At 36.5% G+C, this 25,201-nt stretch overlaps 1 protein-coding gene across 2 annotated transcripts; it reads left to right on the forward strand.

Annotated features, from left to right (window-relative positions):
* Positions 1-2,320: 2,320 nt before the first annotated feature.
* Positions 2,321-25,201, forward strand: LOC122045782 (protein ALWAYS EARLY 3-like). 2 transcript variants are annotated; one of them, XM_042606152.1, is made up of 20 exons: positions 2,321-2,597; positions 3,369-3,495; positions 5,616-5,714; positions 5,845-5,907; positions 7,099-7,176; positions 8,132-8,366; positions 10,111-10,394; positions 10,472-10,823; positions 12,213-12,296; positions 13,614-13,900; positions 14,025-14,081; positions 14,378-14,695; positions 14,775-14,953; positions 15,016-15,298; positions 16,642-16,881; positions 16,960-17,124; positions 22,444-22,584; positions 22,670-22,885; positions 23,074-23,337; positions 24,709-25,201. In XM_042606152.1, the coding sequence occupies exons 2-20, from the start codon at positions 3,391-3,393 to the stop codon at positions 24,904-24,906; spliced, it is 3,648 nt and encodes a 1,215-aa protein (XP_042462086.1). In that variant the 5' UTR covers positions 2,321-2,597; positions 3,369-3,390; the 3' UTR covers positions 24,907-25,201. The 2 variants fall into 2 exon arrangements, with proteins under 2 accessions (XP_042462086.1, XP_042462087.1); XM_042606153.1 differs by having other exon boundaries at positions 8,177-8,366.

Consider the following 25,201-nt stretch of genomic DNA (forward strand, 5'->3'; position numbering starts at 1 on the left):
CACCGCATCACCTGCATCAAACCGGCTCTCCATGGTGGTATGCCAGAGGCCGGGAGCAAGGTCAGACAGTTGTGACGAACTCGCTATCGCTAGAACAGTGGAGAAAGCGAGAATATAGGGAGGTCAATGAAAAAGATGACAGGGAAACACCAAAAGCTCAAAAAGGCGAGAAAAACAGAGGCAAAGACAAGAAAAAGCAATGACCTTACTCGGAGGAGGGAAGGAAAGCGTGAATCAACGGAACCCTGAGCGCAAATCGTCGATGGAGCGATGAGCACCGATTAGTCGAAGCACCAAAATGCAAAAACTGCGAAATGAATCAGGAACAACGCTACGACTTTATAAAAGAGAGGTTCGGCCGAGCGGAGCCGTTCGATCTAAGTCGCAGGCCCCAAGGCGCAAATCGCACAGTTGAATTCAAACCGCCAGAGGTTACATCGAGCCTATCGCCTCGTGCGTGCGATGACAGCGGCAGTGCCACGTGACTGTCAATCATAGGAGGACATTTAATGAAGGCCATTACGAAGGCGTGGCCGCATGCTTTGCCCTGATAGACGGGATTTGTGAGCATTCTGAGGAGAACTGAGGTAGGTCATCGCTGATCATCTTCAGATAGGCAGACCAATCAGTAAAAAATTCTGCCAAGTGATAGCGGACACGCTTCTGTTCGGCGGTATGAGGTAATGTTATGGCCGCTCGGCGTCCCTGACCGGTCGGCCCTGTGTTGGCATACTAGTCCAGTCAGTCGGACTTACAACCTCCTTCGACTAGACTTAAGGGGGAGACACGTGATTCGGTGGTAAGAAAGGGGAGCCTACCCGGAGGATGGTCAACGGCCCTGTGTCGGTCGTAGTCAAAGTTAACCTATCTGCGCGATCGGCGCGGATAGCGCCCGAGCCGACGCTTTGACAGCTCGGCCGTTATGCCGAGCTTCCGACGCTCACAAGCCAAGCAGGACTCCTTTTGTTCAGAAGACCATGCCAGTCGCCCTCAGCCGAGCGGATGACCCTTCCCGGACGATAGTGAGTCCAAGCATCTCTCCCGTTTAGACTAGTAGCAGACAAAAGGCGCAGAAGAAGACGAAGGGGACAACTGGTGATATCCTTCTCGAGACATGTGTCGTCGACAAACAACATGGTCGACGGCCGGGCCGGACAGAGAATCGTACGGTGGAAGTTTCCACTTTCAAGGTAGAGATATGCTCGAACGGTTGTGGTATGACGCTAGAAATACTTTTTTGACACATCCATTTCGAGGTATGTCTTAGGAAGCGCACACGCCTCGAGAAGCGTGCACGCGCCTCCCAGGGGTCCTATATAAAGACCCCAAGCTTCGACGGAGGTATGTATTCTCATCTACTGTAGCTAGTATTCACGCTCGTTATTCTGCCTCGATCTCTTTTCGCCGGAGCTGACTTGAGCGTCGGAGGGCCGTCACCGGGAACCCCTTTCCGGCTCGATTTTGTGTTTGCAGGTTTTTACCGGAGGCTCACACCAGTCAAGGGTTCATACGCCGTCAACAAGAGCGTCACGTCCCCAACGTCTGTCGACTCAGCGCCCGGATAGGATCACATAACTTCAAGATATTAATATCAAACTACTAATAGAAAACTTAATTTTTTTTATTGAATATGTAATTAATTTTAAATTCGCTAGCACAATCAGACGGTGAATATAGTGACAAGGATTTTGGCCTCCCAAAGGTTAAATCCTGAATCCGCCCTTGCCGTTAAAGACCGACTTGCTAAGAGTCGTTTCAATGAAAGCCCATCCGATTGGAGAAGCTAGATCTAATTGCAACTGATACAATTGAAATCAACCAGGACGATCTCATGTGAGTTAACCCATCCCTCGATCTCAAACCGGATCAAATACATTTTCTTGTTACCTAGCCCACGATGCCGTGTGAAGAGCCGGGCAAGGGTCTCTCGAAGAACCGTAGTGCTGGTAGGGGAGGCTCCGGTGCGAGAGGTCAACAGTCTCGCGTGCCTTCGCCGAAACGACTAAACGACCACGCCAGTTTGACATTCAAAATCGTTACCGCTTTCCTTTAATTTCGTCGCGAACTCATGTATAAAACGAACCATCCCACTCACTGAGACCATTGGATGGCTGTGCCATGTGTCTTTACCGCATTGCCAAATTCGAGCAAGGTGGATGGTGGGTGCGAAGATGTGGTACGAAATGATTTCTCGATTGTTTGAACCAGTTGCAAGTAGCAGCAGCAACAGCAGCAGATCTTTTGAAATAATCACGAGCCCGCACGAATCTTAAAGCTCCCCATCACCGTCCATACCCTATTGTTTTTTTGCCTTTATTTCCTTTCCCCCTTCCCTCCCCGTCTCGCTCTCGCACCCGCCGATTCCATCGAAGAGAAGCAAAGCGGAGGAGAGCGGAAAGGAGGCGCTGCTCGCCTCGCGCATCGCCGCCAGCCGTCGCCTGCCCCGCCCTGCCGCCGTAGAAGCCGTTCCGTTCGCCCTACGAGCCTCGAGAGCTCCTCGCTGCTTCCCTCGCCCCTATCTCTCCGGGTGTGCCCAAAGGTTTGCTCGAATTTGGCCGTGTCTCGATCTCGTGGCTGTCGTCGCAGAAGTCGGAAGTGTAAGTGAAGATCCCTCGTGGATTTCATATTTCGTATGCTCTCACTTCGGATCACGTCGCTGAGGTCTTAATTGATACCGTATTCGACTCCTGTTCCTTTCCCCAAACTTCCTTCGATGTTCTCGCCCGCTACCAGTGCCCCACAATTTTGTTTCCCTTTGAAAAAGATTTAATTTTCTCTCTTCTTTTTTTTGCCTTATCTTTAGACTATTTGAATTGCTCTCGGAATTGTTTTTCTGATAGATCAGCGTGGCGAAGTTTCGTTTTTGTTGCTATTCCCGAGCTGCTCGCCTGTCATTGCTGATATTTTTGTTTGCTTTTGGTACTAGATATTGTCAGTAGCATACTATGTGGAGGCTCTGGACTCTGAACTTCATGTCGTTCTCTTCTCTATGTTATTCATATGTAACTTATCGGTTGTGATATGTGTACCCTTTTTTTTCTCTCTCTCTCTTGAATCAGTTTTGTATCACTGGATTTCGTTTTATTTATTTTATATGTATATTAAATTGTTTTTTCCGTGGTTTTTACCTCCTCAAAATAAGGTTTTTGATTTGTCTTATTGGCAAGATGATTTACTCCTCCAATTATTCACATCGTTATGCATTTGTTTTCTTTAGTCAAAGCCTAGTTTAATTTGAAGCTGTTTTCAGTTAGAATGCCCAGTTCAAATGGAAATGTGTCTACTCTTGAATCACTTACATAACATTTACCTTGCTAATGTAAGGCACTTTGAATGAACCTTATTAAGTATCTACTGATGATGTTCAGGGGCAACATAGAAGAAGTTTCAATGGCTTCAACCAGAAAATTGAGAAATGTGAACAGGCACTTTGCTAAGGATTTGGAAGAGTGGCCTGAGAAGGATGAGACACATCCAAAGCAAAGCCGGCAACGAGTAAGTTTTCTCTCCTTTCCTTGTTCTGCAACTCATTGTTTAGTTCAATAGATCTGCTTCATCAGTTAGATGGTTTGTCACTATCTGATCAAATCACTATCCTCAAAATGTCACTTTCAAATGCTTTTATAAATTTAATAGAAAAAGTGAAGCAAGTTATAGAAACAGAATGTGATTCAATATGAATAGCCTAATATCATGGCATTGAAGATTTTGTTCATTTGCAAAGTCACTGGAAAACATCTTTTCTCCCATAATTTTAGTTACATGGTACTTATTTTTACTTACATGTGGAAAATTCATCACTTCCTCAAGGATCATATCTTGAGGGATTTCAAAATTACTTCTTCTCCATGATAAGAGCAAGATCAGTTAATTCTCTTTGAGACACTCTCCTGGATTTCATATATCTTAAGATGTATCTCTTGGAATACTTTCCTATATTTTCCCTTCTTGCATCATAAGATGACTCCTGATAGTTGTTTCTTTTTGAGTGAAAAATGACCACAGGACTCTAAATTTCATGCACGAGTTGTAAAACTCAATATATCATGATGCATTCATGCTGCAAAAGGTGATATCGCTCACTCCAAGCGACCCAGTATCTTTGGTTCCACGGCTAAATACACATAGGTAAATCAGGTAACAAGCAGACCCCCATGTGGGAGGGCATTTTCCATGGCTTCGCCTTGATTCAACCCTTGTCTCATGCTGCAAATCTGCCACATGGTTACCGGTTCGTGTATGCCTTGGAGGCTATTGAGGATGCATTCATGTTTCTTGGATCCAAGACCAAATAGTTTGTACTACTTAATAGTTGAAATGATAGAAAAAACAGAAATCGTGTAGATGATATGATAAGATAACAAATCATGATAAATAAGTCTTAGCATAGTCCCTATCTTTCTCCCCATTTGACAAACAACAAAATGACCAAAGAGATATCATGCTAACATGAATAAAAATTCACATAAATAACAAAGTCATAGCATGATCGTAAGTATAGAAACATCATATATAACATGATCAAAGAAATGATATCAAAATTAGCAACAAGTGACACACAACCATAAATTTCACCACACAAGCATAAATGAAATAAGATTGCACATAAAAAAAAAGTCCAAGTGGTCATAAGCATTTAAAACATGAAAGTTTCAATGCTGAAAATAAAGTGTGTGTATCACATCTCACAGAAAATATCCAATACAATCAGAGATGAGACTGCATGAAGTCAACACAGAGATGTGGAGCAACTCCCAGTGAACAAGACAATTATTTACAATAGCTGCTTTGATTGCCTCCCCCATTTGATTCAATAAAAATCTCTTCTAGCATTATCTGAATATTCTCTTGTTTCACTCAGGTCATATCAAGTTGAGCAAATATTTCTTTCATTTTCTCTTTGATACATGAAAGGCAACTGTTAACTTCCTTGGTCTGGGAATATATAAATCTAAGATCAAATAAGTTGTACTTCTTAATAATTGAAATTAGAGCAATAGAATGGAAATTAATGGCATTAGCCAAACCGAGTTCAGGCAATGGAATGGACACTTTTTGCAATCAGAGCAGATGAGGAAGTTTTTGCATTTCACCACCTCCCTCACTTACCCCTCATTACTTAAAGTTGGTTGTGATGGGCAAATTGAGTATGCTTGCTGATGAAGTTTTTATATAATATTTCCTAGTGAATATTGTATAGCCCTTAGTTTCTTCTAGCTATTCACAAGAGGCACCTAACCTAGCATCAACCACTCATGTCTAGGAAGAAACCCGAGTTGAGAATTTCCCATGTTATTGAGGAACCAAAACTAAACAATTTTTTATGGATCCCACTTCACTGTTAGATATATGTCGGCATTATAGCAAAGGCATCAGCGAGCTACAACCTTGAATTTTATGAGAAATGAAGAAGGTTACTAAGTAATTGAGAGATATTCTACTAATTCTAGAAAAATAACAGTTATTGCATTTTGCAAATAAAAATGTTGTGGGAAATGAAATTTTATTAAATACTTCATAAATGTTGTATTTTTTTTGGCAACTCTGTTTGCAATTTAATATAGTTTGGCAGTTTGTCAATTATTAAGCTATCATGTGACATCTTGAAAATGCAGAAAAGGAAGTTGTCTGATATGCTAGGTTCTCGATGGAGCAAGGATGAACTTGAACATTTCTATGAAAATTACCGTAAGTATGGGAAAGATTGGAAAAAGGTATGCACTTTTCCCTCTCTGAAACAGTAGAAGAATCGTAATATCATGCAACTGTGATAAGCTGAGTTGTGGTATCCTTTGAATGTTTTATGATCTCTTGGATGTAACATGTCTCATATTTGATTTCCAGGTTGCTGGTACCTTACGTAACAGAACATCAGATATGTCAGAAGCTCTTTACAACATGAACAAAGTATTACTTCTTGATTTCCTCTTGCTAAAAGTGAAAATCCATCATGCATTTGCACTTCTATTATAATATTCTGCATTTAAATTGTTTAGACAAGCAATCTGTCTGTGTCGTATTGTACTATTAATTGTCATAGATTTATTGTCTACCAAACCTGGACAATCATTTCAATTTAGGTCTCATGTTGTTTAGATTGCCATTGGTCTGGTCCTTAAAGTTAATTCCCATTTCCATTTTATATTTTCTAACTTTGCATGTTGAATTTCTTGTCGTGAGGCTTCTGCTGCCGCTATAAATATCCTTTAAGAACTCACAATATGTTCTGGCAGCATAGCCTGTTGGCATCATTTTTTCTAATCATCCATAGACTTGATTTTCTTGATTTAAGGCACCATTTTGGGATAGAACTGTCATAGTATCTTATATGAGTATAGCCTCATTGTTATTATTTCCGTCACATCTGTATAAAGAAAAATTTGGTGTCACACAAGATAACAAGTTTCTGTTTATTGATCTAAGGTAGCTGAGAAAATTTGGATTCATTTTGACTTCACACCTACTGAACTTTTTAAGGAACAATTAGAAAAATATTTTTATCTTTTACCAGAATCTGACTAGTGGATTTCTTTTCATCTTAGAAAATAAAGATCATGTTGTATGGTTGCACAAAGCTATATTGAACCCCACTGTTGTATTTGTTTGTCTAAGCTGCCCATGCTTTAATGTCGGCTTTTCAGTTTTCTGCAATGACTGAAAACAAAAAACATAACATCATTCATCTCAGATATAACATTTAGTAATAAAACTAGTTGAAATCAACTAGAGAATGAAACTGAAACTAAATTCCACAATTTTTCAGGTTGGTTAGAACTTGTAACACGATTTATCTCTATTGTTCTTATTGAAAACTCAATGCACAAGATGCTTCCATCCCTCTCCTCATCAATTTTTGCAGGAGAATGTAGGCTATTGACAGCCATTTTTTTAGAAAAGTTCTATTTAATAATAAGCAATCAATGGCTTTAGTTGGAATTGGTTCTTTCTTTCTTCTTCTTCTTTTTTTTTTTTTTTGAAATACAACTGATTCTTTTGACATTCATTTTTTTCTCTATTATATTTTGTATTATTATACATAGAGAAAGACAGTGTACTACAGGTTATGTTGGTGAATCTTTAACATTTTTTATGGATCAGGCATATTTATCCCTTCCAGAAGGAACAGCGACTGCAGCTGGATTGACTGCAATGATGATTGATCACTACAATAATCTGGTAAGCTTGAAGATTTTATCATGTAATTTTAAATTAACTGGTAATTAGAGACTGACTTTGTAGGTGATACTCACTGAAAATTGTGAACCTGACTGAAGGAGTAACATAGCATCATATTATCATTCAACTTGACAACCTGATACAACATATTTAGAATCAAATGCCTTGATTATTCTATTTCTTAATGAAATGATTGATAAAATAGTCATTTAACTAATTAACTAGTCATCAACAAACGATCTTACTTCAAACAAAACCAACAAATCATTAGAGAACTCTCCTCAACATTCTTTTTCCATCAGTGATTGCTGTAATTATCCAATGTCTAGGAGTATTATGTTTCTGACTGAATCCTGGAATCATTGTTCTTCATAGAAACCATTGATTTTGCTGTCTTTAATGACAAGTTTTTTTCTTAAATGATAAGATTGCAGCTCTTTTTGCTGCAAGCAGACTAGGCATAGATGGTTTCTACTTTTCCCTTATATAAGAAGAATAACTGCTTTTGAATCATAGTCTTGAATTTCATTAGCCTTTGATAACACAAAGGTCTTGAAAGTGATTTTATATAGAGGGATTATATTCACATTGAATGCTATGCCATATTTCTCTCCTGAAGCACCTGTTATCATTCTCATTATTTGTAAAAAGTGGAAAAGTGTGGGTTGGAGGCTACGAGACAACATTATATACCTACATATAAACATTATAGACATATATATTTGTCTCATGATTTCATCACAGCTTCTCCTCTCTGTCTCTTGTTTTGTTTCTTGTTTTTGTTGGATCTTCATGAAATATGCTTTCGTATTTTGTTGGTCCTGTTTTTTGTGTACCATGCAGTTGAAATAGTGTTTTCTTTGCTGTTTGGTTGCCTCAATCTTTTGTAGATTCTGTAAAGTTTTTATTATGACTTCTCAGTTCTTGAACTCTGCTCATTTTACCATGCATTCAGTTTGTTGGCCTCTGTGATCTAAAGCCAATAACCATCAATAAACAGGAAGGAAACAATAGTGATCAAGAAAGAAATGATGTAGCAAGAACATCTCAAAAGCCTCAGAAGCGTGGCCGGGGGAAATTTCGGCTTAACTCCAAAGGTTCTGATGGGTACTCTCCTGATAGGTTGCAAAATCAATCAGTGTCATCAAGATATGGATGCCTATCTTTGTTGAAGAAGAAGCGTTCTGGAGGTAAATTTCATGCTTTCGGAAATTGTTCTATATTAGCTCAATGTATTTTTTTCATCCATTAAGCATCAGCAATTTAATTGAAATGGAGTTTCAGCATGCTGTTTTTCCTCAAAAAAGATAGCTGGGCGAGAAAATATTTGCCAAAGTATTTCCAACCAGGGATTTGGCTTCTTCTAGTCACCTCTAAAATCTCTAAAGAGTATTCATTTTCATTTTTTGTGACTTATTCACTTAGATACACACACACACACACATATATTTAAGTGCAAAAGTATGATTGTACTTTTCTGAGTAATTAAGTAATGCTTTAGGATTTTCACATAGCCTCGTAATACGTTGCGACTGACAAATCAAATATCATGTCAATTATGTTGCTCCGATAATTTAGCTTGAATGTAGGATTAGGGAGATATGTTGTCCATAACTGCATTAAGTGAAAGCTCAAAAATAATGTCCACAAAATCTAGAAATCTTAACATATAGATAACATAGTTACATTAGCAAAGATCCTTACATTTTAGGAGTTTTGTTTTACTCCTATTTTACGACAAACATATAAATTGGGTCAATTTTCATTAACCAACAACAACAACAACAAAAGGCAGCTTGGTGCACGAAGCTTCTGCCAATATGGGATCACGGGGAAGGGTTGGACCACATTGGATTTATCATATACAACTTTATCTTGTATTGCAAGAAGCTGATTCTACGACTTGAACTTGTGACTACAAGGTCACACATCAACAACTCTATTGTTGCGCCAAGACTCTCCTTTTAACCAACAACAACAAAAAAAAAACTGAAAGTTCTCTATAAATGTAGGTCTCATTGAGTGAGAAGATTTTTTTGGTGTATAAAACACTTTATATCTGAATGCCCTATTCTAATAACTGCAGTTTTTCCATCTCATGCTTCTATATTTTCTGTATAAAAAACCTTATGTTTGTGAGGGAGAAAATCTACTTTCTCCTCTTATCTTTTTTAAAAGAAGTGTTGAAGAATATACTTCCACAGATATCACCTTTGGAATTTGGGTTTTATCTTTTATGAGGATCAGAGAAATTACATCAAGAGGACTAGAATATGTTAGAGTCAAAATGTGGTGCCAAATGTGCAAGCATTAATATTGATGAATATTTGTTCATTATAATATCTATTACATGAAGAATAACGAGAAAATGACAATAATATGATGAATATTTTTATGTCTCTAATTTGTATGTATGTCTTGATGCACATGTCTTTTGAAATGCAAGTATTAAAGTCTTCCACTTCCTAAATTATACCTGTCGAGCACAATGTAAGTCAACAATTAATTTGACTAACTTTCCAAAGTTTTGCTGTCTTTCTTTTCTTACATTGACCACTATCATTAATAGGTGTTTCAGAATCTTGGATGCTCTCTGTCGAAATATGGTTATTTCAGAAATTACCCTTCTGAACCTACCAAACAAGGTTTTCTTTATCATATCCTATGGATAGAGACTATGAGTTATTGCACCAAAAAAAAATGCTTCTATCATGGACTGCTTAATGAAAATTGTACCCTTAAGGAAACTTCTGTAAACAAAATCTCACACTTGTGATATAGGAAATAGGCGAATGCACTTGCTTGCTTTCTTGTTTTTGACCTTATGCTTGATTTTTCAAGTCATCATGTGTACCTGATTCCTTTTTGTATGGGAGCATTCCTATGACTTTTTTTTTTCATTAGATGAATTAAATCGATTTGAAATATTTGTAGATCTATTTTCTGGCAATCAGCCTCGAGCTGTTGGAAAAAGGACTCCTCGTGTTCCTGTTTCAAATCTGTATCTCAAAGATGACAAGGAAAGACCAACATATATGAGTAAACAGTCTTCGATGGCAGAAGTCGATTCTATTGATGATGAAGGTGCTCATGTTGCAGCTATAGCTTTGACAGAGGTTTTGCGAGGAGGTGGCTATGGCTCTCCACAAGTGTCTCTAACACCTGGAAGGAGGGTCAACCATTCAAATTCTTCTACAATTAAAAGTACTGAACAAAAGGTAGTTGGTGCTTGTATTGTCCATCTTGCTGCTTTGGTTTTGCATTCATTTTGAATCAGTCTCTTTTATGAATCTAGAGTGCTGAAATGGAGAAAGACAGGTCCAAATTAATCAGTGTTCAAATGGACGGTGAATGCCATGAAGCTAGTTTAGGTAGTAGGGAAGCTGAGAATTTATATTTTAATAGAGACGGCAATGAAGGTGAAGGAACTGTTGGAGCTCCAAAAAGGTTGAAGAAACATCAAGGAAAAAGATCAAGGAACCTAGACATGGAAATCTTTCAAATCGATGATGATAGGGAGGCATGCAGTGGTACTGAGGAAGGATCAAGTGTCAAGAAAATAAAAAATGAACAAGACATGGAGATTAGAGACAGTAAACCCACTAGTGGATCATCGAAGAAAAGAAGCCGACAACTCTTTTTTGGAGGTTCCGGTCAAACTGCCCTTGTTTGTCTTTCTATACTATCATTGTTCGAGACAGTTATCCATTTCCTTAGTTGGGTTCATGAGTCTGAACATTCTCTAAATTAACATTAATATAGGTGTTTTATAGGTTGACATATTAGAAATTGCAACACTATGTTTCTACTTTATATTTTGATTGCTGTTGTACTAATGCATTCGTTGATAAATTGAATATTAGGCTATATGTTAATAATATTAAATTGATTTGAATATTACTGGTAATATAGTCTTGCATAGAGCCCATTGAATGGACAAGATTCATTTAGCCAATACCAAACTGTTGGAATAAACATTATATCATTATTGTAATGAATTGAAATGGTGCAGATGATTATGATACATTATACATGCTTATCTACCTTCCTTGAACTAAGAATGCCTTTAATGTTTGCTTGACCATGCCTCATCCATGTATGGAAGTCTTGGTTCATGCCTATCCTAAGACGTCTGCCTTTTTGATTGGAGCCATGTTGAGTGATAGTTTAAACTCAATATTATGAGAGTTCCTGCATTTTCCTCTGGGTGGATCTGAATCAGAGAGTACATATGGCCTTCTCTAACAGTCGATTTACTTGGACTAGAAGTAAGCGGGTGGGAGGGGGAAGGATTACAAAATCATAGATAGTGTACTCTATCATGTTGTACATCTTTTGTGTCACTTTCCCTCCTCCCCTCAGATCTTCCATCTAAGTAAACAGACCTTAAATGATGCTGACAGAGGATATAGCCATTTGTTGCTATCCTAGGCCACTGGATGATATCAAGGACTCTTCTGGAGAATTCTTCCTCTTCTTTTCTATCTCCACCTCTCATTTACTTTTCTCTTCCTGCTACCACCACCTCCTCCCCCTCTCCTTCTCTTCCATATTAGTTCACACATCACAATACTTTATTCACTATTGTTTGGCTGTAGTCTGAATATAGGGATGTGACAATGCATACTAACATATTTATCTAGTGGCCATGACCCATACACATGTGAGTTCATTTTTTTTTTTTTTCGTTTCAAATGAAATTTTGTTATAAGTCAAAACCCACATTGTATCATTAGGAATCAACATGATAAATACTAACTCGATGAAAATGCCTTTTTTGATTTTTTTGTTATTTATAAATTTAGAAGTATCAACAAGTAAGCTTACATCTTTTGCTACAAGTCTTCAAGTAAAATCTTTCTGTTGTTAACATTGCTACAAAGTCATCACGTAAAATCTTTCTGTTGCTAACTTTAGGTATAGTACTCATTCCAACATTTGTGTTGCGTCCCGTTTCTTCCTTTAATTTCGTTTTTTATCATTTGATGCTATGCTAGTTAGTAATGGACATTCACCCATATGGTTTTTGTTGGCAGATGAGAACACTGCCCTGGATGCTTTGCAGACACTAGCAGATTTGTCTGTTAACATTTTGCTGCCATCGTCTGCTGTTCAAGCTGGTCAGTTTCCAAACTTTGGCCTTTCCCTTTCATTTTCTCTCTAACAAACTGCATGTTTATCTTAACAATTTAATATATTATGCTTAAATTAGTTGAAAATATTTATCCGTAGAGTGAATTGAATTACTTTTATGGGTTTGCATGTAACTCCAATCATTGTTTTTTAATGTAATGGAATCCATTGGTTTATCACTTTTGTTGAAGAACGTGGTATTAGTACATACAAGAGCAAGAAGGATCAAGGATGTACAGTATGTTTTATAACAATGCAATGTGCTTCTAGGGATATGGACCACTATTTGAGTTATCCAGTAGGAGTATTTGACGATCCATTCAAAAACATAGATGGATGACACTGTTTGTTTCTGGAGTCTGGTTGTTTCTCTTGTTCCAAATACCTGTCAATCCATAATTCCTCCAGGCATATTCTCTCTGGAAGTATGGACGGGAAAAGAAGGATATAAGCACATCTTTCTCTCAATTTGGATATCTTGGTGGTCTTTGAGTGACGCCAGAGTATGTAGATGAGAAGTTTTCCATGGATTGAACTACCAAGGAAGTTAGCCTTTGTTTGTCGATGCCCACTAAAAGACTTGTGTCCAATTTAGATGAATCCACTCGTACTGAAGTTTATGCATAACCCAGCAGTACCGAAAAAGAGGCAGGGCTTTTTTTTTTTTAAATCTTTGATCACTATGTGCCCTCAAACCACAGTAGATGTAAATTCTCCATTTGAAGCAAGAGCGACAAGGTTAAATCCTCCCAATTGTGTTGTTATAAAGATTTGAACCCCGACCTTTGGTGAAACTCTGGAGATGTAGCTTGCCTACCACTAGACCAAGCAATTGTTGATGGTAGGGTAGAACAATTTCAATGTGCACAAACTGATAATGGTCTTAGTAAAAGATTATGCCCCAACTTGCCATATTGAATGGATTGGATGTCATTTCGGATGGTGTCATTGACATGGTCATGAATTAGGAGCCATTTTGGTTATTGTGCGCACAGATCTGACATGGAACTACCACAACATTTGGTCCTTGCTCATTCAGTTCCTACTTATTTTTTATTTCATATATTATGTGCTCTCTAAGTATAATATTAGACATGATGACTCATTGGCATCCTTTTAGCTTCCTACTTTGCACACTTGAAATCTTGCTTCTCACCTTTACTGATTTAGTCTAATCTAATTCAAATGTATGTACACCTATATATCTATAGAGGATTCATATCCATTTGTTTGTTGTGCATTTTCTTGAATTTCATTTTTACTGATGGAGCATTATGTTTCTTGTGTGACTTTTTTATGTGTAGAATCATCTGCCAAGGTTCAAGAAGAACAAAAAAATATGGATATGGATGAGAAGCCTAATATATCTGAATTGTTACCCTTAAATTACCATAGAGATAAGGCTAAAGTTTCAGGGAAAAGGGAGCGACGGAATCCTTCAAGTGTTGGTTCTGACATGCCTTCCAGGAAAAGCTCTAAATCTTCAAAGAGCTCACAGCCTGATGCAAAAGCTATTGCTGACATGAATCTTCAAGCCCAACAATGCATTGGTTTGACAGAGAAAAGAAAACCAAAAATGTTTGCTTCAAAAGTATGAGATCTGTCATCATTTTAGTATTTTCATATTTATCTGATTTATTCAGTTAATAATAGTTTAAGTTTCTTTTTGATGCAAAATGTGTTATTCTCTTTCCTTATTTATTTACCATTTGCAGATTCCATGTCTTGATTTCTTAAATGACCCTCAGAAAAGTGAATCACAGAGGATGGAGGTAATTTGCCTTTCTTCAGCTTTTTGTTTTTCAATACTTTTTTTTTTTTATTTCTAAATCTTCAATACTGTTTTTCAATATATATATATATATTGTGCCTTCTGCATCAAACATATATGCAGTACCAAGCAAATTAGATATCTGCTCACCTATATATCATTATCATTCTCATCATCAAACTACCATGTTAGTCATGACTATTTGAGGTTGATTACATAGATGCCTCCACTCCTGTGTCTATATTTTTGCTGAAATTGTATGATTTGTATTTATGCTGTCATAACCATGTTCATTAGGTTTCTGCTGAAGAAGGAAAAAGATTCATCGTAAAGGGTAAACGAGTAAGTCAAGTCGTTCCAGTGGTTAGGCAAGACAAGTTTGTTAAACCATCAGAGAACTCTTCTCCGGTTGATGCTGGAAGAACTGCTATTCACTTAAGTGAAGCAGTGGCTCATGCTGCCACTGAAAATCAAGGTAAATTGCTTAAGACACAGAGAAATCGTCGCAAGATAAGCCTGGTAAAAGCATTGGCCTGGAAGGATTTTAAACCAAATGGTGTGGCCGATCATCCTGATAAACTCTCTCATGCCACCAGCAGCACTTTTGAGCTTAAGGTACTTGTATACTCTTGGTCAATATATTCTTTTTACAAATACTACTCCTAGAAATAATGCTCTATTTATTTCATTTCAGGGAAAACTTTCTCATTGTCTGTCATCTAAAATTCTGCGGAGATGGTGTATGTTTGAGTGGTTTTACAGTGCTATTGATTATCCATGGTTTGCCAAAAGTGAGTTTGTGGAGTATTTGAATCATGTGAGGTTAGGACACATACCTAGATTAACTCGTGTGGAGTGGGGTGTCATACGAAGGTTTGTCTTAAACTGACTCTTTATTTGGATTGCAGTCTATAACCTTTTTATTCAAATTTCAGTTCTCTTGGAAAACCACGGCGATTCTCTGAACAATTTTTGAAGGAAGAAAGAGAGAAGCTTGAGCAGTATAGAGAATCAGTTAGGGCACACTATACTGATCTTCGAGCTGGTCTTAGAGAAGGTCTTCCTCCAGACCTAGCTCGCCCTTTATCAGTAGGTCAACGGGTCGTTGCTTGTCACCCTAAAACACGAGAATTTCATGATGGAAGTGTTTTGACCGCTGACCAGAGTAGATGCAGGATTCAATTTGATCGTCCTGAGTTAGGCGTTGAATTTGTTATGGTAATTCGTCACTGCATTTTCTATTGGTTAATTAACATTATTTATCTAGTCTGTTTTGATAAATTGCTGTCCCTTTTTTTTTTTTTCTGCTGATTGGCTTGAGTTGCAGACTATATAAACTTTAAAAGTATGTTTCTTAGTCACTGCAAAATAATTTTCTACTTCCTGCTTCAACATAGCTTGGACTGATGGATGAAATCTTTTTTTTTCTTCTGAAAATGATTGGTTTGAGGCTTTTCATCCTTTTATTGAACATGCTTGAAATTGGTAGTAGGTGAATTAGTACTGCTATTCCTGCCTTATTATTGACAACTATTTGCTATTGCTGATAAAATGTTCTTTTCCCTGCAACTCAAAAGTCTCAAATCAAGATGTCAATTTGCTATCGTGCTGTATCAGCATCATGGAACATCATATTCTTGTGACTTGGATTGTGCTGATGATATACTGCCTAAGTGCCTAGCATATAGGACATTTATAACTCTGGTGTAATCTGCGGTTCATTCATTTTCAAGTGATTATCAGCTCACATTCCATCAATTTCTAACTCATCATCATTTTGTGGCCATACCACCAGTTGACCTCATCTTTTTCTCTTTCAATCCCCTCGACTGCATGATTTTTCTCCATTTTACTAGTCAATTTTTTATCCTCCAATTTCTTTTTCTACCATTGGTTCAGTCATAGTTTCTCTAATTCTGTAAGATATATCCATTCAATCTGTACCTCTTCCTCACATAGGTTGATATTATTTTCAATGAGAAATATTATTTTTTAGAATTCATGTGAGGATGGATGTGCCTTTTGCACTGTGTTGGAAAGATACGCTTCACTGTCCTCATAGGCTCAGTATGTCGCTCAACCATTATAGCACTATATCATTATCAATGAATTTCCGAGAAGTTTAATTATTAGCTACATTATTCACTACTATAGCTAATAATAGTTATATGAATTGATGCTGTTTAGGAGAATTATCTAGCAAAACGTCATCATTACTCATCATTAAATGACTCATTATCACATTTCTCACTTTCCTCACTCTTTATGTATTGGGCTGCATGCTAGTTTCACCAAACCATTTTTTATTTGACTAATTTTGACTCAAGCTATTTGATTGACTCAAGCACATAAGCACGTGAATATTGACTTTCCTAAATGCCTCATGTGGTCACATACAGAGCATTATTTTATATGTACGCTAAATGGTTTTTTCATGCATATACTTATCTGGCCGTTTAGAGTGTTTTTTTAAATCTCTTCTCATAGACATAATTCTTTACCTTCAATAGGGATAACACTGACTCTTGAATGGAATGCATCTATTGTTTCTTATTTTTCAGGATATTGACTGCATGCCATTGAATCCCTTTGTAAACATTCCTGAAGCATTGAGAAGGAATATTGGTCTCAGCAGACATAGCAATAGTTTGAAGGATCTAAAACTAGACGATTGTACCAAGGATTGGCGGACTGGAAGTTCTATGAGACTTAATCCTAATGAGAGTTTTGACATTGGTGGTGGGAGCTCCCCTACTTCTGCTACTAGTTATCAAATGAATACACTAATGAAACAGGCCAAGGTTACCCCTTTTCACTATATCTGTTCTATAATCTGAAGCATTCTATAAGGCTAGTGAGTGACAATGAACTTCTGGCAGGGAGACACATTAGATGCCATTGTGCAAGCTAAAGCTACTGTAAATCAAGTTGCTGTTGCAGCACAGCAGGCCATGTATCATCAACCCTGTTCTCTATCACAAATTCAGGAAAGAGAAGCTGATATAAGAGCTCTTGCTGAATTATCACGTGCTCTTGATAAAAAGGTTATCTCGATTCTTTGTATGTTTGTTCAGTTCTCAATACTATAGTTATTCTATTATGATTCAGATTCAATAACTTAAGTGGCATGACTTGAAACAATTCCTTCTCGGCCTCTTATTATATTCTAAATGTGAAGGCACACTATTTACTTTTCAATCCTTGGCAAGCAACTAGTTTTAGTTGAACCATACATTATTTTCTAGGGTATATGGTTTGTCCTGCAGCCAATGGTTCAGCAAAATTATGATGCCTATATAAACAAAGGCAATTGTATTCTGACCAAAAAAAGGCTAATGTATATCAATATTAAAAGTAGATAAACATTAGGAATTTCGTACTTCCAAAACCATCAAATTGATTGAAGGTAAATGAATAATGATATTGGAAAAGATCATTGTCTCACTGAACTTTCATAACCATAAATTGAAAGAAAAGCTTAATGCTTGGATCAAGGTTTTAAGTTTGCATTTATGACGTGGTGCACATCCCTACCATCAGAGGGGCTAACATTTAAACCAAGAAATACACGCCTCAAACATTGTGATATAATTGAACATAGTGATTAGATCACACGCCTCAAACATCTTATTGTTTGAAGGTTTTCCAAGAAATACAATATGCAATGAAGGAGAACTTGACACATGACAGAAAAATGTAAACACCACCACCAACAACAATGCGAAGAGTTCCATATACACAATTTTGAAGGATCCATCTTATGATGAATTTAATGGTTGTGGTAATGATATTACAGCTTACTCAGAATATTTAGTCACTCGTTTTAGTTGAACCATACATTATTTTCTAGGGTATATGGTTTGTCCTGCAGTCAATGGTTCAGCAAAATTATGATGCCTATATAAACAAAGGCTATTGTATTCTAACCAAAAAAAGGCTAATGTATATCAATATTAAAAGTAGATAAACATTAGGAATTTCGTACTTCCAAAACCATCAAATTGATTGAAGGTAAATGAATAATGATATTGGAAAAGATCATTGCCTCACTGAACTTTCATAACCATAAATTGAAAGAAAAGCTTAATGCTTGAATCAAGGTTTTAAGTTTGCATTTATGACGTGGTGCACATCCCTACCATCAGAGGGGCTAACATTTAAACCAAGCAATACACGCCTCAAACATTGTGATATAATTGAACATAGTGATTAGATCACATGCCTCAAACATCTTATTGTTTGAAGATTTTCCAAGAAATACAATATGCAATGAAGGAGAACTTGACACATGACAGAAAAATGTAAACACCACCAACAACAACAACGCGAAGAGTTCCATATACACAATTTTGAAGGATCCATCTTATGATGAATTTAACGGTTGTGGTAATGATATTACAGCTTACTCAGAATATTTAGTCACTCTTCATGCTGCCCTAGATATACATCACTATAACCCAGATATGTGATATAGTTGTGGCATGGTTGGAGCTAGTGGAAGTAATTCAAGTGTTGTTACAACATTAAGTAAAAAATGTGAACGTTCAAGTTGCCTCATCTCATGGTGAACTTGGCTGATTCTTTCATTCCATAAGATAAAAATATCCAATAGATTTGGACATTAACCTGGATTTCCAGAATTGGGTAGCAAGCAAACAAGAATAAATGATACTTGCATGATGGAGAAGAAATCCATCAGTCAGAGCATGTCTAAGTTTTCCACTTTAATTGATATAGATAGCATGGTATTCAATTTCCAAAAGTCCATCCCTAGTATCCTACCTCCAATTTGTTTTCTATGAAATTTCTAGTTTGGATCTATATTAACAACTACTACAAGTGATGATGATATTGATTCTTTCATGCAAGAAGTAGTGAGGACTATATGGGATAACATTGATACACGATAGTTAGTCATCACCAACATAAATGAGTATCATCAACTTTTTACTCTACCAAAATAATAAGGTTATATTTCACAAGTTTAATAGACGCTTATACATATATAGTCTAATAGATAGTGTAGTGTAAGAAATTGTTGTAAAACACAATGTGGATAGTTGTTTATTAACAGGAATACCAACTTTAAGAAGGCTTAGGAGCTCCTAGAGTAAACACATCCTAGATCGACAAACTTAATCTTTAAAGAAGATAGGTATTACCAGCATAAATGAGTATCATCAACTTCTTACTCTACCATAATAGTAAGGTTATATTTCACAAGTTTAATAGACACTTACATATATAGTCTAATAGATAGTGCAGTGTAAGAAATTGTAGTAAAACACAATGCGGATAGTTGTGTATTAACAGCAATACCAACTTTAAGAAGGCTTAGGAGCTCCTAGAGTAAACACATCCTAGATCAACAAACTTAATCTTTAAAGAAGATAGGCATTACCAACATAAATGAGTATCATCAACTTCTTACTCTACCATAATAGTAAGGTTATATTTCACAAGTTTAATAGACGCTTGTGCATATATAGTCTAATAGATAGTGTAGTGTAAGAAATTGTTGTAAAACACAATGCGGATAGTTGTTGTTTATTAACAACAATACCAACTTTAAGAAGGCTTAAGGAGCTCCTAGAGTAAACACATCTTAGATTGACAAACTTAATCATTAAAGAACATAGTGAAAATGAGACAATTGTTAATTAGTTTCATTGTAACTATCATTATAGATTAATGAAGAACTTGGTTTCATAGGGGATTCTGTGACCTTGTGCTATTAGGCTTTTAACTTCCTGCTATTAAAGTCATTCTTCCAGGAAAAAAGGTTGAATTAAAGGTAATATTGTAGCGTGTGAAACTTGTTGATATGCTAGGACCATTGGGGGCAAGGAAGCCGACCACGTTATTTTATGTGGCACATTTTTGAAGAGGCATGGCAGGAAATTTACTATTTTAGTATTGAAACCTAATTCTACTGGATACAAGTAATGTCTTTCATGCTACAGGTACTATATTATGTCAACACTCAACATGATTTGACACATTCACGTGTTAAAAAAATAAATTCAAATGTTTGATTAATGATAATGAAGATTCTTGTTATATCTATAAAAAAAATTTCCAATTCATTGACTATCTAACTGTAGTGAAAGAAAATTAAGTAGTAAAACCATCTAAATTCATCTCAATATGCTTTTATAGATGGAGAATTGTCATGGACTGGTACAAAACATAATTAATTTAATATAGTATCCAACTGCTATTCATTGAATATTTGCCATAGTTTTGACGTTGGCTGGCAACCTAACGCAACCCTCCTCCTTTATACGGGTTTAGGGAAACAAGGTATTGAATGACTTACAAAATTATTTAACATGATATTGAAAACGAAAAAAAATACCTGATCAATGGAGGATAAGTACTTTAGTTCCCTTATATAAGAACAAGGGGGATGTACAAAATTGTGCAAACTATAGGGGTATTAAACTAATGAGTCATACTATGAAACTTTAGGAAAAAGTAATAGAAAAAAGATTAAGGAGACCACAGTGACAGAAAATCAATTTGGGTTCATGCCTGGAAGGTCGACAATAGAAGTTATACATCTTCTTAGACAATTAATTGAAAAATATCGGGAGCAAAAACAAGATCTACACATGGTATTCATCAACTTAGAAAAAGCTTATGATAGAGTCTCAAGAGAAATTATATGGAGAATTTTAGAAAAGAGAGGTGTTAGGGTAACATATATTGAACTAATTAAGGATATGTATGAGGATGTAACGACCAGAGTAAAGACTTTAGACGGAGTAACTGAAGGATTTCCAATAAAGATAGGGTTACATCAAGGATCAACTCTAAGTCCCTATCTTTTTACACTAATTATGGACGAACTCACTGCGCACATTCAAGACACAGTACCGTGGTGTATGTTGTTTGCAGATGATATTATTTTGGTAGATGAAACACGTGAAGGAGTAAATGCTAAATTAGAATCTTGGAGGGAAACACTAGAAGGAAAAGGTTTTAAGCTTAGTAGATTAAAGACAGAATATATGGAATTTAAGTTTAGCAATATTAGAAGTAATGAAACAATTGTTAAGATAGGAGAGGTCGAGTTGCCCGGAACCGAGAGATTTAAATATTTAGGATCATTTTTGCAAAACGATGGAGGGATTGAGAGAGATGTCTTACATGGAATACAAGCAGGATGGGTGAAATGGAGGGGAGCGTCGAGTGTTTTATGTGATCGTAAAGTACCTCTTAAACTTAAAGGTAAGTTCTATAAAATCGCAGTTAGACCTGCTATATTATATGGAGTTGAATGTTGGGCTATGACTCGAGCACATGAGCAGAAGATGAGAGTTGCAGAGATGAAGATGTTAAGGTGGATGTGTGGACATACGAGGATGGACAAAATAAGAAATGAGAGCATTAGAGAGAAAGTCGGAGTTGCATCTATTAAGGAAAAACTCCGAGAGACACGTTTAAGATGGTACGGACATGTACTTAGACGATCAATAAATGCTCCAGTTAGGCGATGTGAAACTATGATAAACATGCATATCAAACGAGGAAGAGGAAGACCAAAAAAGACTTGGTTAGCAACAATAAAACAAGATAAAATTTATTTAAATATAGATGATGATATAATAGGAGATACAGCTCAATGGCGTAAAAGGATTCATACAGCTGACCCTACCTAGTGGGAAAAGGCTTGTGGTGGTTGTTGTATCCAACTGCTACCTTTTATGTTAGAAGTAAAAAAGTTGAGTAAAAGAGGATATAAAGGAATAAAATTCATTTAAATTCACTTTGATATTTTTACATGCTTAAATACATTTTAAAGTGTTGGTTGTCAACACGACCAAATACAATCAAGTTTTAATTGAATTGATTATCTAATTTTGCTTTTTAGAAGCAAATAAGCGAATTAGAAAATGATTAAAGGGGAAATTCATTTGAATTCACATAGGCATGCTTCAACGCATGCTAAAGTGTGCTATATGTTAGCATGGCAAAATATTAAAATCAAACCATTTCAGCTAGGGACTGAAACTCCAACAAGGAACAAATAATGCTGTCTTAGTTTATTACCCTTGATTCTGATGTCCATTCAAAATTTTAGTTTTCAATGTTTGAATAGAACCCAAATGACATAAAGCCAATATGATAATTTGGATGCCATAGTAAGCACATTCTATAAATATGTTACCATTTCTCATCTAGAATCATAATGACCACCTGACATTGTAGTTGAATAATTATATTTAATTGTAAATTATCTACCTGATTCTGGCTTGTCACAATTCCTGTACTGGAAGCTCATCCAAATTCCAATTCATTTCTTAACATGTACTAGCTTTTAGTAATTATGAATTTAATGAGCTCTGATGCATTCACAGGAAGCTCTTTTGAAGGAATTGAGGAATATGAACGAAGAAGTATCTGAAAAGCAACAGGATGGTGACACCATAAAAGATTTGGAGCATTTCAGAAGGCAGTATGCTATGGTGCTTATTCAGCTACGTGATGCTAATGATCAGGTCAGATTTTTGCAAAATCTTAATCTAATTGGCATGCTGATTTTGGAATTTCTTTAAACTGAATTTTAGCCTCTTCGGGCTTTAGGTTGCTTCTGCTTTGCTCTCTTTAAGACAGCGTAATACGTACCATGGTAACTCAACGCCTTCATGGAATAGGCCAATGGAAAATTCTGGATCTGCTGGACTTCCAGAAACTTACAATTCATCTGCTATTCTCAATCAAGAATTTGGATCTCATGTAGTGGAAATTGTTGAATCTTCAAAGCGAAAAGCAAGGACGATGGTTGACGCAGCAGTCAAGGTATTTTGATGTTTTAAAGTGCACTTTTCCTTCGTGGCCTCTTTTTTCTTGGAAGTAGGTTGGCTTCATTACATATTTTATCATCTAGATGTTTGTCCAACTTCAATCGAACTATTTTTCATCTGTGTGGCCTAGCCACTAGTTTCTCCTTTCAAGGTTCTACTGATATTCTTTGATTTGTTTCCCAGGCAATGTGCACACTTAAGGAAGGAGAAGATGCCTTCAATAAAATTGGATTGGCTTTAGATTTAGCAAATAATTCTGTTTCTAGTATGGCTGCTGTACAAGGGCCTCCTAATTCTGGACATAGCAACGCTGGCAATCCAGAGCATACAGGAAGGATATTTGACTTAGCAACAGTTAGTCCAAAGTCCAATCATTCATCCGATGTTGATCCTCAAATTCCTTCTGAGCTAATATCGTCATGTGTATCTACCCTGTTTATGATCCAGGTAAATTTTGTTGGCAGTATCTAAAAAATATTTTCTTTTTCTTATTGCCACTTGTTTGCCTAGATTGTAGAACATCAAGTTTTCACCTAACACAAACAAAAATCAGGATTTAATTTTCTTTCATTTCTTGTCTTGAATAATTATAGTATTTCTTTCTGTATGTTGTTTCTAGCAGACTTAGTCCACACTAAAATGAGGTTTGGAAGATTGATTTATTGTAAGACATCTAAAAGTTCGCCTGCCATTGTTTCATATTCCATCAGTGATAAAATGTTTGCTCCCCTACTATTCTATTCTCTCTTGTGAAGTTGCTGATTGAGGCATGCACACATTTGATATTGTTTATTGACCCTTTTAAGAGAATATTGTTGAGTATCAAAAGTGGGTTATTGTTTCTTCATTCGATATTGTTGACACTATCAGGAACAACCCTTAAGGGAATATTTTAGATAAGAAGTAACTCTTAGTTTCTATAGCTAGGACAACTGGCGATGACGACCATAGGATGCGGTTGCTAAGGTCATGTTTCGAGATTTGCCTTGATAGAAAAGATTTGCAGATGGAGGCTCAGTTCCTCAATGTTGTCGCTAAGCTATTGGGTTTGGTATAAGTCTTTTCTTTTAAAAAAATCCTTAGCAGATGACATTTTCACTCATTTCTGCTGCAACCATCCATGTCGACATAAAACTACAAACTTGATGGCATATCAGGCATACGTCGACACAATTAATCATTCACAAATTGCAATGTTGTATAAAGCTGATGCAAAACTTAAAATTGACCAAATCTGAAACAACTCTCGTAACCAAGAGAATATTTAGATAGTAACCCTTAGTTGTTGCCATGATCACTCATATCTGCACCAATTATATTACAATCCAAACCATCGTCCAAACATTTTCTTGTTTTTAACAGGATGGCACCGCATGTACTTCAACAAAATTAATGATACCTAATGCTGGTTTAGGACAAGATTTCCTGCCTAATTTTGGAGGTAGACATCCTTCCCCCCTTGTTCGCCGAGCATAGTTTATGCACACTCAAAAGCCAACCTCCAGGATATTCATCCCATTTGATATTCGAACCCTGATTCTCTTATTGCTCCTTTGAGTGCTTTACTACTACATCACATCCGTAATTGTCGGGGCTAGGGGTAGGTTATATTTGAGACACATGTAAAGTGTTATGTATAAAATTGATAAGAAATTCAAAATTCATCGCATTTGAATCGATCCCGTAGTTTCTTTGCTGTATTTCGATACCAACTCATCTATTAAATATTTTCTGCTCCTCAATAAAATTCTCCTAATACTTTCATAATGCTTGTTCAATTCAAATTGTATGCCCCATAATTTGCATTTGCTTGCGCAGATCTGTACAGAGAGACAGTACCCACCTGCCGAGATTGCCCAGATTCTCGATTCTGCTCTTGCGAGTTTGCAACCGTGTTCTCCACACAACCTTCAGATCTACAGGGAGATCGAGACCTGCATGGGTATAATTAAAAACCAAATGTTGGCTTTGATACCGACCCCGAGCACTATCACCCCGGAAATTACTACAGCTTAGAAGTTGCTCACTTCTGTCTATTTTCCCTGTGTAGCCAAGCGAACAATTTTAGTTTCTTCATGCTATTCATTTCCTTGTTGATGCTTCTCAAGCACAAATCTGCTTTACTCGACAGGTTTAGCAGTGAAGTTGATTCGTCATTTACGAATATGCTTCATAAACTTTCAACGTCTTAGCTAGCAAATCATTTTACGAACATCCTTTTTGTAAATCTCTATTGTGTTTTCCTGACTATTTTTTGTACCCTCCTACTTGGCTTTGTGAGTTTTATGTGCGATGAAAGCTTTTGTTCAAA

This window comes from Zingiber officinale, chromosome 2B, assembly GCF_018446385.1.
Source record: "Zingiber officinale cultivar Zhangliang chromosome 2B, Zo_v1.1, whole genome shotgun sequence".
NCBI lineage: Eukaryota > Viridiplantae > Streptophyta > Magnoliopsida > Zingiberales > Zingiberaceae > Zingiber > Zingiber officinale.